Here is a 15,020-nt window from a genome sequence, read left to right on the forward strand (position 1 = left end):
CGAACTCTGATATCATTCGTTGACTTTTTTGACTTCTCATATTCCAACAGTTGGAGCAATGGGCAGATAGTGATCTAGCTCCTCACACTTACTCCTTAGAATACCATTGAACTCTTTCACCAGCATGTTCTACTGTTGCGGCAGAATATTGTGTGACGTCTCGTAATGCATGTGAGATGATGTGATTGAAGACTAATGGAAGAGACGAGTTTTACAATCGACAAGCCAATTACACTATTTTGTGATAACCAGGACCAGAATTATCTAGTGGACAATAAATCCAAAAAATTCCAAATAAATTTGAATAGACCGAAAAAATAACTCCAAATTTGTGCCACTCAAGGCAATGGATGAAGATGCAGTCAGAGGATTCACTAGAATTGCAATAGAAGCAGCAGTCACCTGATCACAGATTTTTCCATTTCAAAAGCTCATGTTTCCCCAGACCCCGCAATGGCGGGAGCCTCGTGCACTGGGCCACCCTTATATCAGGCTGCAGGTCCACTGTCCAATAAAAACAATTGAAGTTTGAGAAGATTAAATGATGGGAGATATGGAAGTCGAACTAAAGAAAAGGAAGTTGAAGACGGATTATTCAGAAGTTTAGAAAGTCAAGGAAATGAGGTAACTTTTTGTTTTGCTCAAATTTTTAACGCGATCAAATGTGGTTACTTAGAACTGGTCAAGAATTTTGCAGAAGGTCCAGTGCAATTTTCAATTACCAGATACCAGGGAACCTCTTTACTCGTAGAATGCATCAAAGCAGAGTTTTCTTTCCATGATCCAGCATCGCTATGCTTTTCTTTATCGGATGATCCAGCATCGTTATGCTCTTTTATTTTGGATGGTTCAGCATCGTTACGCTTTAGAAAGTGTTCTTCTGCCTGAAACAGAGAATTTACCAAAACATTAAAATATGATTTAAATGAGCAGTCAGCTGGGTAATTATAGCATTGCTCAAAATAGATGTCTAAAAGATAAATTCATGTACCGTTTCCTCGACTATTACACCTGTCAAATGACTACGTTCACAATGGATTGGTGTGTCTGAGCCGACTCGTCCAGAAATGGTAACAAGCAAAGGTGATACTTTGGATACAGTATCCAAAATCAGTGCTGTGGGTGACAAAATAGAGAGTTGGCACTTATCATTATCATATTTACGGGAATCATAAGATTACTATCCTCATGCGTGCATGATATTTCACATCCAATATCCAAGAACCAAAATTACTAGCCCAACTGTGTGGCCTTTATTTAAAATAATCAGCTAAATCAATACAAATTGAAATATAAATGGAAAACAAAAATAATTACAAGAAAAGCACATAAAGAATGCCCCCTGTTAATAACCAGTCAAACCTGATATTTTGGATAAACATATACTACCGACATGGAAAGAAATTACAAAACTCCTTTTAACATGGAAATCAACGATGGGTTTTGGGAAGTTCATTGTGGTACAAAGCAAGGTTCAAAATATAAGTATCAGTCCAGCTTATCAAGTACATATTGGCAGTATCAGCAACTGTATTGGGTGACGGTGATAGCATCAGAAATACACCTGTGAATTGGGTAACAGATTCTCCTGGTCCCCAAAACCGAATGAAACACTATATTTCAACCATGGTTTTACAATTAATTTTAATATTAATGATTTTTGGCATATTTGCGTCAACTAAAAGAAGTGGACGCGCCATATCTTGTCCGGCTTGGGCCGGACTCATTTTTGTCGCATAGCGGACGCGTCATATCCTGTCCAGCTTGGGCCGGACTCATTTTTGTCGCATAGCGGACTCGCCATATCATGTCCGGCTTGGGCAGGACTCATTTTTGTCGCGTAGCGGACGCGCCATATTCTGTCCGGCTTGGGCCGGACTCATTTTTGTGTGGGACTCAATCGCTTTTGAGAGCTATCCTTCAAGCGGGCATTTCACGGATGCCCTTAGTCTCTTGGAGATACGCGCGTATTTCTCACGCCCTTGCCTCGAAGTTCGTGCCCGTCATTAATAGAAGACACGCGGCACCATGCAGGCACCCTCGACGCGCGTGCCCTTCATTAAATGCAGACCCCCATCGCCAAGGCTTATAAAAGGAGGGTTTTCACCCTTCATTTTTTACTTTTCACTTCTCTCTTTTCTGCTGTTTGCTCTGCCAGTTCGGCTTCGCGTAGCTTGTGGTTGTGTTCGTCTGCGGATTTTGGGAGCTTTCAGTTCTGACCGGTAATCCTCTTGAGCGCGCCTTTTATTCGTTTCTTTTTCTGAGTTCATGTCCTGTAGTAGCTCTAGCTTTGAGTCCGGTTCGGGGCCGGTTCAGGGGAGTCTTCCAGTAGCTCAGGGTCTAGTTTGTCAGAGAGGACTCAAAATAGTCTGTCCAGAACTCCGGAGCAAATAATGGCGAGTCCCAATGTTAGAGTAGAGATCGTAGATAGTGAGGAGGAGGAGGAGCTGATCTTGGACTTGAATGCCATTCCTCTTCCAACGGATACTTATCACCGAACAGAGGCGAGTGTTGGTAGTGACGCCGCCGAGGCGTCCACAACATTCATCCCTAGCCGGGCCGTTGAGGTCGTAGCTAGGGCTCGGATGGACGCCAATCCACAATATAACATACGGGCTCTTCACGAGAAAAATATCCTTGATGAGTCCATGATGAGGGACATTAGGGATAGGTACTATGTTCCCTCAAGGTTCGGGCTGAGGCCAGCGATAGAGGGAGATAGGGCTTGCAACGAAAGCTCTGATGTATGTATATACGACGAGTCGTTAAGAGCTGGACTCAGGTTCCCTTTGCACCCATTCTTCATCGAGGTCCTTCGACATTATGGGCTGGCTCCGGCCCAAGTTGCGCCGAACTCATGGAGGGTGCTGACTGGGTTCATGTACCTCGTCCATGGCCAGCTCGAAAGAAACGTGTCTATGTCGCTGTTCCACACTTGTGCACACTTTAAGAGGCATAAGGAAGGGGGCTGGATTTACATTAGCCAGCGCCCTGAGGTGAAAATGATCACTGGCACTCCCTCTTCCATCCACTTATGGAAGAACAGGTTCTTCTATGTCGAGGACAGGGAGTCCACCCAGCCTTGGTCGGTTCCTCTAAGATGGGACGTCCCGGACACAGTTGCGCTGAGCCGCAAGCCGGTCCTTGAGGGCGAGGATATGAGGACGTTCGTCCTAATCCGTGAGGAGGTGGAATGACGGGGCCCCATTCATTGTGGAGAATTCTCGGGTGAAGCGGCTCTGGTCTGGCTGGGCCTTAGTACTACGACCCCGGCACGTATGTAGCGAGTCTTACTCAACTCTTTTTCATCCTCTTTTTTCTTTGCTGACTGGTTTATTCGTCTATGTTGACTTTCAGAGATGCAGGCACAGTTGAAGATTGAGAGAGTGAGATCAGGGGCGTTCGGAAGGGCGCAGCAGGGAAAGGCCCAGCAGGGCCAGAAAAGAAAAGCCGTAGAGATGGCGAGCCCGACCCAAACCCAGGACACGCCGCCGCCTCCCAAAGCCAAGATTACAGTGAGGGTGGTGGGCGCCTATGGCCGGGGAGCGGGGCCCTCGAAGTCAGGGGGACATCTGCTGAAACTCGTCCTCCCCTGGCGAGGACCGGAGACAATGTTTTTCGGCCCAACTGGGCCGTTCAGAAGAATGACACCGGCCTTGGTGAGAGCCGGGTGGCTAAGGAGCTCCTCACCAAAGTTCTCCTCAGCAACGACAAGCTCCAGGTTCTCAACGAACCTCCAGCGGCGGCTGACGAGGCCATATTCTCTTCACTTTACCAGGTGAGGCGGCCTGTGAGCTTTTGTTTGTCTTTTTCTTTTGAGTTGCTTTCTTGTGTTAACAACACTTGCTGGCCTGTAGATCTCATTGTACTATAACGACCTCCAAGAGAAAAGCAAGAACTTCTCCGCGGCAATAACAAAGTTTGAGGAGGAGAGCGGGAAATTGATGAAGGAGGCTGAAGAGCTTCAAAGGTCCATTGGGCGGACGGAGGTGGAGAGCAAGCGGCTCAAAGAAGACTTGGCCGCTCAGAAGCAGAAAGCTGCTGAGGCTCTCAACGCACAGACGGAGAGAGCCCGGGAGAGACAGATAGCCGCCGTTGCGGAGGCCGTCACGGGGGGCCATTCAGAAGAAGGAGGACGAACTTTTCAGCCTGTCCAGCGAGTCCTACAAGGTGGGATTCTTTGACTGTCTTGAGCAGGTTAAAGAATCCAACCCAGCCGCGACTCTCACGGGACTAGTCCTCCCTGATCCAGTGACGCTTGGCGACGATGAGCCAGGCACCACCGCTGCTCCAGTGGTTCCGGAGACGGACCCTTCACGGGGTGGTAGCCAAGGGGTGCCTTGAGCTCATCTTCTTCTCTTTTTGATCTGATTTTTTTTGTAATGGCCCTTAGAGGCCCAACCTTTTCATGAATAGAAATTACATCTTGTTGTCCATTCTCTACTTGTCTGTCCCCGGTTAATACCGTTTGATTCTAATATTGTGGGCCAGGAATACCACGGGCAGACATTCGAGGCGAACTAACCAGTGAGGACCCAAGTTTTAATAAACAGGGTTTCTAGGCGGCAAATACCCGAGTTTTAGTGAACTGGGTTTCCAGAGTACCCAAGTTTTAGCGAACTGGGTTTCCAAATAGCAAGTACCCGAGTTTTAGTGAACTGGGTTTCTAGAGTACCCAAGTTTTAGCGAACTGGGATTCCAAGCGGCGTTGGTTTTTGCATCCGGGCTGGTTCCGGACCAGGAGTGCACTCCCGATCTTTGCGGAGACGAGCCGTGACGAACCAAGCAGCGAGTACCCAAATTTTTAGCGAACTGGGTTTCCAAATAGCAAGTACTCGAGTATTAGTGAACTGGGTTTTCAGAGTACCCAAGTTTTAGCGAACTGGGTTTCCAAGGGGCGTTGGTTTTTGCATCCTGGCTGGTTCCAAACCAGGAGTACGCTCCCAATCTTTGCGGAGACGAGCCGTGGCGAGCCAAGCAGCGAGTACCCAAGTTTTAGCGAACTGGGTTTCCAAATAGCAAGTACCAGAGTTTTAGTGAACTGGGTTTCCAAATTACCCAAGTTTTAGCGAATTGGGTTTCCAAGCGGCGTTGGTTTTTGCATTCGGGCTGGTTCCGGACCAGGAGTGAGCTCCCGATCTTTGCGGAGACGAGCCGTGGCAAACCAAGCAGCGAGTACCCAAGTTTTAGCGAACTGGGTTTCCAAATAGCAAGTACCCGAGTTTTAGTGAACTGGGTTTCCAGAGTACCCAAGTTTTAGCGAATTGGGTTTCCAGGCCGGACAGACAGATTTTCCGGACTGATTTCTAGGCCGGACAGACAGATTTTCCGGACTGACTTCCAGGCCGGATAGACAGATTTTCCGGACTGATTTCCAAGCCGGACAGACAGATTTTCCGAATTGATTTCCAGGCTGGACAGACAGATTTTTCGGACTGACTTCCAGGCCGGATAGACAGATTTTCCGGACTGATTTCCAGGCCGGACAGACAGATTTTCCGAACTGATTTCCAGACCGGACAGACAGAAAAAATTTCTGGACCGACTCGGCAGGCCAAACAAGCGGCTTCGCCGGACAGACTCCTCCCGATCAGGAATGTGACTCACCACACTTCCCCAAATCACTACAATGACTTGGAGAACTGTGGGGCAACTGATGGGGTATAAAAACAGCAACCTGTAACAGGTCGACACCTGTCCAGGGGTATTATTGTAATTACCTCAGAGTAGGTAAACTCAAACCTATGGCAGGTCGACACCTGTTCTGGAGTAGGTGAACTCAAACCTATAGCAGGCCGCCACCTGTCCAGGGGTGGGTAATCCCACGTCACCAATTTTTTCCTATAAAAGGGGATTCAATGTTCAAACCAATGGGTAATGTAATAACCTATCCTCTCCCACTCTTAAAATTCGCTCTGCACTCTTGCACATACTGACTTGAGTGTCGAAGGGCCTGTCCGGAGTAACACCCCGGGTTGGTCTTCTGACCTCGTTTGCTCCTTGCGCAGGGCTTAGCTCCTTAGCTCCTTCACTTCAGCTCCTCGGGTCCTCCAGCTCGGCTCTGACGTCACTGCCGTACCTGTTACCGATTTTGGGTCTAACAGTGACTGATACGCTCACTATCATGTTTTAATAATTGCACCAACTGATTTTGTCTTTTAGTACATAAACAGCTGTCGAAGGTTGTTATAGACTTATAGTTCCTGCTCTCTCACAGGCTAATTATAAAGGCAAAGACAAGCTGAGTTGGTGCAATTATTAAAACAGGTGATGCTAAAATCAGTAGCTCGTTTTGAAATCTTAGGATTATAATTTTTGGGGATTTGCCCATCCCTTTCGCAGAAAGGCAGTTCGCTGCTGGGTCGCTGCTGGTGTGGAATATCGCAGGATGCAAAAAAGACGGAAATACCCTTATCGTTTTAGATAGTTAGTGGACAATATAAGACCGTTAGTCTTATCCTCATCCAAACTCAACCTTCCAATCCAAATCCAAAAAACCAGTCGAGAGAGAGAAGAGAGAGCTCTATTTTTTCCATCTCTTTTCCCACCATTTCCCACCCCTCCCATTTTCCATGGAAACCATCTTGTCTCCCCACTCTTTCTCTCCCTCACTCCAACCCAAATCCCCTTTCTCAAAGACCCTTTGTTCTTCTTCTCTCAACTCTAAGTCCCCTCATCTCTCTCTCACAAAACCCACAATTCCAAACCTCAAAAAACAATTTCTTCAACTGCCCTCATCAATTCCCTCTAACAAAAGCTGGGTTTACCATATCCACCATGGACTAGCTGCATTAGCACTATCTCTTGCCATTAATTTTGCCCCAATTTTACCCGCAAATGCGTCAGAATTCGACATTCTTAACGAAGGCCCTCCAACAGAAACTTATGTTTTTGATGATGCAGGTGTCCTTAGTCGGCTTACAAAATCCGATTTGAAGCGATTGCTTTCGGATTTGGAATCAAGGAAGAATCTTCACATCAATATTGTCACAGTTCGCAAGCTTACTGTAAGTTCTTGGAAGAATTTTTTTCCTTCCATTCTAGCTTGTGGTAGCTTATTTTACTGTAATCTTGTTTTTCTAGAACACCCATTCGGCCATTTGTTAGTTTTGCTAAATTTTAAAGTGTATTTTTGGTTAGCTTTATTATTATTATTATTATTTTGAGTGATGTAGTAAGGACAAAATTGTACTTTTGTGTCCATCGGAATGTTGGTCTTTTTTCCTAGTTTGCACATGTGTGAGCCACACATGTTTGCTCTATCTTTTCCCACTACCCACCTATTTCAAATTCAAACTCTTACTTGGAACTCCAAACCCACCACTTCCTTATGCATTAAAGACACCACTTTCCCGTACCTACTACCACTTACCAAAGCCATTACCTCTCTACTTTCCTTAGACTAAGCCTATTCTCATTTACTTCAATTTGTAAAGATTCTCCACTATCTACCTAGACCTCCATTTGAAGCTCTTGTGTGCAAGCTTGTGATTGAAGAAGAGAGCCAACTTGCCCATATTTTCTCTATGTACTGAAGCTTTCTTCTCTCTTTTTGTTCTTGTCTTGTATGTTTTGTTCTTCTCTCATATATATATTGAAGCACATCTTGCCGGTGACTGATGTTCTTCTACTTTGGCTGTTGATCTTGGCTAGTGTAAACTTTGGTTTCATTATTTGAGAAGAGCATTTTCCGGTGTTGTGAAATCCATCTATCTCTATAAGTTGGTGTGTTAAGACTGCTGAGGTATAAATGATTAAATAACACCAACTCTAACAGCTCAAGCTTTTGGAGCAATTGGTTGTTTCACAAAAGTTTTACCCCCATTATTGCTTGTGGTAGCTCAATATTTTACTGTAATCCAGTTTCCCTAGAACACCCATTTGACAGTCTGTATGTTGAGGACGCGGAATTGTTTTTTATAGTTGGGAATTGTGAACTTTTTTAAATCAAGGGCTGATGGTGGAAGCATAAAAAATGGTTGGTAAGTTGTATTCTTTTGGAATTGTAACATGTTTGAGTGATGTCCTTGGCTTTGGTAACGTACTAACCTGGACGGAAATTTCTTTGACAACTATTTGTTGGTTTGTCAACGAACGATTAAAATGTGTAAATTTGGAAAGTTGTTTTATTTTATTTTAGTTTAGTTTAGTTTAGTTCTATCCATTCAAGAAATGGTAGAAGTTGCCTACAGTATTTGTAATATGATCCACAGGGTTTCTGCATACTGTAGAATCAGCTTCATGTCCATGAACTAGAATATATAAAATGTATGAGAAAATAAAGAAACACAAGCTTCGACAGTCTGGAAAATTATACAGAAATTGGTTCTTTTTTGTTTGAAAAATCATTATTTACATTTTCTTCACTAATGCTCTTTGCTTTTATTTCTTCTTTATTTCCCTTGCTAGATTCTATTTCTCTTACAATAATGGGGTAGCTTTTATGGTTTGACTACCAGATTTATAATGTTGAGATTCCTCTTATTGCAGAGCAAAGCTGATGCCTTCGAGTATGCTGACCAAGTGTTGGAGCGTTGGTATCCCACCATCGAAGAAGGAAACAACAAAGGGATAGTTGTGCTTGTCACCAGTCAAAAAGAAGGGGCTATCACAGGTGGACCGGAGTTTATCAAGGCTGTTGGAGACACTGTTCTTGATTCCACTGTATCGGATAACCTTCCCGGTAAGCTACGGCCGAAGAGATTGAACCTAGAACAAACACATGCTTAGGATCTTGTTCTCCATCCTCAGAGGAAGGCTACAGTTAGATGCAAGTTAGTTCATAAGGTTAAAACATGCTTAAATAGATCACTTATGTGGTATGAACCCAATTTGGTGGCTAAACTGATTTACTAAAGAGTGTGAGATTTACTTTGGTAGGAGTCATGAGACATTTCCTCATGTGGCATGGATGACATATGCGTGACCTCTTACTATAGTTGCTTCCATTCATGAATTCTTGATACTCCAATAAAGTGAAAATAATGCCTCCCCAATAAGGATTAGCATGAAAGTCTACATGAACCTTCCCCCTAGCTTGACTCCATCTCTGCAACTAGTTTCTTTTCATTTCATGATTGAACGATGCCAAACAGGCTTCAATAGCCACCCTTTTCTAGTTTTCCATCCTTTTTTTGTTTAGCCACTTCCCTACCACCATGTCGTCTCAGTGACCAGCCCGACACTGCTCACATAAGGGTCCAATGCCTTAGTTATCATTCTTGATAAAGCCCAAAGTCACTGGTCATGGTTTTAATTTTCCACCGAAACCAACATGAAACAACTGAAATGTTTCCTTTTCCATCCCCACAAAAACACATGTTGAAACCAAAACGCATACCGAAATCCAAACAGTAAGTGTATTTGTGGTATAATGCGTTAGTATATTTTACATAATTACATTTATATAAATTGCATGTGATATGTGGTGTTTGTATTATGTATAACTATTTATCAGAATTACATGTGAAATGTAGTATGTAATGAATTATCAAACATGCGCGACAGCGCATGTCACTAGGTGTTCAATATTGTTAAACCATTATGGATGGATGTCTTTTTTACGTGATGGTTAATAGGTGTATATTTTATCTTATTCTAGCATTCCCTGAAATTTCATCTCAAAATTCTATCATTTGCATATGTTTTGTACGTTTTACAGTAATTCCACCGAAATTTCGTGTCGAAATCAAAACGTTTCTATTTCCGATTAAGCTCAAACAATGCCTCCCCTAGAGAGAAGAGCCTTGAGTTCCAAAGATCAAAATGCATTAACTCAAGCTATAGAAACAGTTCACTTATATATGCAGGGAAAGGGTTTAGAGTTTTGCTTATTACAAGACATACATAGAGTTTTCAAATGACTGTAACTTAAATTCTCCTAGAATACTTGAACTTGGAAGGTCTTGAGGCATAGGTCTAAAGTGATTCGACACGTGCTCGCCTATAATGCAATAAGACAAAGGAGAAAGGGACCCGTGAATAGATGAAACTATGAAAGCTGTTACAGAAGGTGGGAGAGTATTCCAGCTGTGTGGCTTGTCCCATTCTAACTTCATGACCAAATATCAGCAACAATCACTACAGAAACAACACAATCATTTCAACTGTTTTCTAACAAATAATAGGTTCATTGCCAATTTCAGAATATGAAAGAGATTATGAATAGAAACTTAGATAACAAGAGGAAACAATGGAAATTTCTTTGTTCTCCACTCCAATGGTAACTCTACAATTTTAGACTTTTATGATTTCATATGTGATCAAAACATTTGTAAAATATAAAGAAAGAACAGAAATTTCATTTTTCTGAATTCAATGTTCCATAAATGCCTTCAAATTGATATTGATGGGGACCTTGTTAAGTTACCTTCCCAACGAGTCCAGGATCATGTGATCCAGACACGTACTGAGGGACATATGACTAAATTCTGACGATATATAAAAAAAGTGACACAAATAGAAATCGACAAAAACTTGGTGTGTCCAGGAAAAAGAACACCACAAAATTTTCTTAGAAGATTAAGTCATTAAAATCCTTTTCTTTATCTCATCATTTAGTTCTTAATCAGTTACTTCCTAAAGGACGAACAATGGGTTTCAAAAACCCTTTTTGAGTAACGTGTACAGAGTAGAGAAGATGAGGAATAGAAAGTGAAATATCTAATTCTCATTATGTGAAACATTTGGTTTAAATCTTCTAAGTGATTACAACTATTAATATACAAGTAACACTAATATATGTTCAATTACTCATCAATATAGTAAATGACTAAACATGAATAGCGAAGAGTAATGACCAAACGATCCCATTCTCATTTACCAACAAGTTTAGAACATCCAATGTTGAAAAGATCTATGGAACATAGACATTTTAGTTAGTGTAAAGGCATTAACCTCACAAAATTCAACACAACAGCATGCCTTTTAAAGTAATACGGTGTTACTTATAACTAATACATCTAACAGAGGAAAAAAGAATAAGGCCTCATCACAATTGTGCATTTGTAACTGACATTTGCATTTGACACGACGATCTTTCGAAAAAACGGTTGCTTGTTATGTGGATAGAGAATGATTTGCATGCAAAAAAGGAAATTTTATAGGCACGTTCTTTTGAGATTGCATCTTTAAGCAAGTTATTTCCTCTTAATCTTGGAGATGTAGATGTTGAGTCCTTGTACCTTTATATAGGGCATGACTGCTCAATGAATTGTCATTGCTGGGGCGTTCCTTAAGTCCTGGAATCCTTTCTTCACTTTTTATGAGATTAAAAAGTGAAAATTCTCTTAGAATTTGGTGCTAATTAAGCAGTATGACCTAAGTGCATCTCCTTTACTTATTGGATGATTGACGTATTTGATTTATTCTTACAGTCTTGGCTACGGAAGAGAAGTACAATGAGGCTGTACTAAGCAGCACAAAACGGCTGGTCGCTGCTATTGATGGACTGCCAGATCCTGGTGGACCAAAATTTAAGGACAATAAGCGAGAATCCAACTTCAAAACCAAGGAAGAGACAGAAGAGAAGCGTGGACAGTTTACCCTTGTAGTTGGAGGCTTGTTAGTGATTGCCTTTGTGGTTCCAATGGCACAATACTATGCTTATGTCTCCAAGAAGTAAGCTGTGAAACTGTGCAACAGTTAGCTGTGTAAATTCTTATGTAGAGAATGTAAATGATGAGGAGTTATTGACAAGTATTGTTTCTTATTATATAAATATGTATTCAGAATCCTTTTTATGTACTTGTGTGTACGTGTGTTTCACATCGTTTTATTGCACTCTAGCATATAAAGGGGATGAATGCAAGTAGAATGGATGTATTTTCCATGGTTTTTCCATTGCTTGTGACAGGTGATGAACCAACAATAGGAACTGGTCTGCTTCAATATGCTTAGTGCATTCACGAGATATTGGATTGAAGCTTAAATGCACAACAGCTTCATTGACACAATATAATTGCATAAATAACCTCACTTAAAATTCCAACTCTTATAGTAGATTCTTTAGCCTAGTAACTCGCATGTAGTATGAGCCTCTGATTTTGCATTTGAATAAGCCACCACAGTTTGTTTCTCACTCCTCTATGTCACTAGGTAACCACCAAGAATGGTGCAATAGCCTGTAGTGGGCCTATGGCCTGAAAGCAATCCTACCCAATCAGCATCAGTATGCTCAATGACATTTGGCCTGAAAACCCCCTCTGCTATAAACATACTATAAACATATTTCAACACACCTAATAAAGTCACCTCATTATTTTTATAACATGATATCCTTGCCATTCATTTCTGGCTTGAAGACAAGAAGGACGATTAGTGAGGGGTTGGGAGTCCAGTGGTCTGCACCTGATTTCCTCTTCAATTTCTTCTGCCACTATTAACGCTAATTTTCTTTTTTGATTACCTTCCTTACATATGTATTAGACGGAATTCATCCGATTTCTAAAAAGGATTACTAATCTCCAACTTTTCGAGGAATCCTTCATCAGATTTAACTCTAATGTGTGGGCGTGGATGAGTTGACTCCCAGGTGAATATTACTCTTTCTCTTGTTTCATAATAGTAACATAATAACGGTATTGCCATAATGATCTGAAGAGAATTGTCACCATCTCTTTTGTAACAAATGGATACATTTGAGTGAATCAGTTCCTCCGATACAATGTTGGCTTTGTTAGAATATGTGAGATCCAACGGTTGGATTGGATTAAGATCATGTAAAATAAAAGAAATTTCCACTAATCTTAGATGATTTACAATGAACTGAAGAGTGTTTAAATAGAACACTCAGAAAGCAAAAGATGGAAAGATAAAATCTCAATCTAATCTACTTTCCCAACAAGCCTACCTACCTCAATTTACCACCAAATCAAATCAAATCTAATATCCTAATTTATATTGCTTGCCCCATCTAACCTACTTACTAATTAACTCTAATTGCCTCATCTAGCCATATTACCGCATTTAAACAACATGACTAATCTACCACCAAGATGATCCAACGGTGAATCTCAACCCAATAAATCCGTTGGATCTCACTTATTCTAGCAGGCTTCTCTGCATCCCTTATTTAATGGGAGTTGTTGGTACATACCCATTGTATATAAGCAAAGAGCCATTCACTGTGAATTTGTAAGGGGGAGTCCTCATGTTAGAGGGCCGACCCCAACTAATTTGGGACAAAGGCTTAGTTGAGTTGAGTCGAATCCTCATGTGAGAGGGTGTTAACTCATTTAAGAGAGAGTTCAAAGTTAACATCCACCCTTTTCACGAGGATTAAGGGCCTTTCTAGATACCCTTAAAAAAATATTTGCATTTGATCCTAGTCAATGGCTTCCAAAATGATCTCAATGTACTACATACAAATAAGATTAACTTAAAATAATATTCACAAATAAGAACCAATTCTGGTAGTATGCTATGACTATGAGACTTTTTCCTAAGTCCCTCAGTCTAGAATTTAGCTTCTCAGAATTTTTTTAGATATTTTGGACTCTGGACACAATGTTAGTCATATTGATGGAACTGTTTCCTCTGTTCCAATAATGTTAAAGATGATTAGACCCCAGTTCTTCATTTAAGTCAAAAAGCATACTAATCATGGTACTACTCTCTTTTCCATCTGTCTTCTTAAATGACATGAAATAGATAAGATGTAAATTGAAAATGGAAGGCTACAATTTGATATTGCCACCCTTTCTCCTATCACCACAGAGCCAATGCAATATGCAACACTGTTATCTTTTCTATCAATGATCTCCCATGAGCATGATAAAAAACTTCAAAAATCAACGGCTCTGCTTTCGTTGACGGAACCCTAAGGCCTAGGACTCACTGGAATAGTCCCAGCAAATTCTGGACTACACATTGCTCTACATGATACTTACTATGCGGTTGCACATTTTCATTATGTACTTTCTATAAGAGCCGTTCTTACTTTATTTGCAGGATTTCACTATTGGGTGGGTAAAATCTTTGGTCGGACATACCCTAAAACTATAGGTCAAATACATTTTTGGATCACTTGGGGTTAGTCTCTTCCAATGGAATTTGACCAGACTTGTGGTCACTAGCCGGACCAATGGACCGGGCCCATAAATCTTTTTTTTTTATGGGTAAGCTGGGGTTAGGCAAGACCCCCACCGGATTTATTAATAAAAAAGAAGGTTACATCCTTACATAGGGGACTCCCGAAGAATCAGAAGCCACAATACGAAGCAGCTCCCGAGGGAGATCCAAAACAGAGATACATTCTCCCTTAATTGGGCAAGATGTCTTAGAGAGGAAATCCGCAGCGCCATTGGCTTCCCTCCAGATATGAGAGATATGCCAGTAGTTCAGGGAGTTGAGGTCTCGGAGGGTCTGGTGAACTTTTGCAATTTGCCGCCATGGGCATTTAAGCACCCCTTTGATGATGCTCACTGCCTGCAAAGAATCCGATTCGATCCATAGCCGATCCGTTCCTTTGCTGATTGCCAACTTGATTCCTTTCGATATGGATTCAATCTCCAATTCGTTTATGGAATGAGGGGGAGAATCCAAGGAGAAAGCTCCCTTGATGATATGATCCTTGTCGCGAATGATGCCTCCGATGGAGGCTTTATCTTCAGCTAAGGAAGCGTCCGTATTCAGTTTGAGAATGTCTCCATCAGGAGGTTTCCAGGAACATGTGCGGACAGGAGGAGATCTAGTAAATATTGGAAATCCAAATAGCTCTGCAAATTTAATCGATCTTGCATTAGGGGGGTCTTCAAGGCGCAGATAAAGGATTTTCAGTTTTATAGAGGAAAGGATTTCCGAGAGGATATTTTGCTTGTGGATGCTCTGGTTTTCAAAGATTCTTCTGTTCCTCTCTTTCCATATGTGATAAATGGTGGCCCCAAACGCAATTCTGATGGCAATTGACATTCGAGATTTCCCTTTAAAGGTTTCTCGAATTCACAATTCTTCATTTTTAAGCTGACTATGAGGAGCACGACGGTAGGAGAAACGCCGTAGGATAGTTCTCCACACCCAGG

The 15,020-nt window shown here is 41.8% G+C and overlaps 2 protein-coding genes across 2 annotated transcripts; one reads left to right on the forward strand and one right to left on the reverse strand.

Annotated features, from left to right (window-relative positions):
• The first annotated feature begins 6,463 nt into the window (after positions 1-6,463).
• Positions 6,464-11,841, forward strand: TLP18.3 (thylakoid lumen 18.3 kDa protein). The gene is made up of 3 exons (XM_077362522.1): positions 6,464-7,007; positions 8,491-8,683; positions 11,376-11,841. Exons 1-3 carry the CDS (start codon positions 6,573-6,575, stop codon positions 11,621-11,623), a joined length of 876 nt encoding a protein of 291 aa, XP_077218637.1. The 5' UTR covers positions 6,464-6,572; the 3' UTR covers positions 11,624-11,841.
• Positions 11,842-14,169: 2,328 nt separating this feature from the next.
• Positions 14,170-14,910, reverse strand: LOC143853222 (uncharacterized). The gene has a single exon (XM_077362956.1). It carries the CDS (start codon positions 14,908-14,910, stop codon positions 14,170-14,172), a length of 741 nt encoding a protein of 246 aa, XP_077219071.1.
• Positions 14,911-15,020: the final 110 nt, after the last annotated feature.

Source organism: Tasmannia lanceolata, unplaced genomic scaffold, assembly GCF_043159265.1.
Source record: "Tasmannia lanceolata isolate RefF3 unplaced genomic scaffold, GAP_Taslan_0.1 ptg000019l, whole genome shotgun sequence".
NCBI classification, from domain to species: Eukaryota; Viridiplantae; Streptophyta; class Magnoliopsida; order Canellales; family Winteraceae; genus Tasmannia; species Tasmannia lanceolata.

Coding starts and splice junctions, on each gene's coding strand:
- TLP18.3 (XM_077362522.1), top strand. CDS start 6,573: ATGGAAACCATCTTGTCTCCCCACTCTTTCTCTCCCTCACTCCAACCC. Junction 7,008..8,490: donor TCACAGTTCGCAAGCTTACT/GTAAGTTCTTGG, acceptor CTCTTATTGCAG/AGCAAAGCTGATGCCTTCGA. Junction 8,684..11,375: donor TGTATCGGATAACCTTCCCG/GTAAGCTACGGC, acceptor TTATTCTTACAG/TCTTGGCTACGGAAGAGAAG.
- LOC143853222 (XM_077362956.1), bottom strand. CDS start 14,910: ATGTCAATTGCCATCAGAATTGCGTTTGGGGCCACCATTTATCACATA.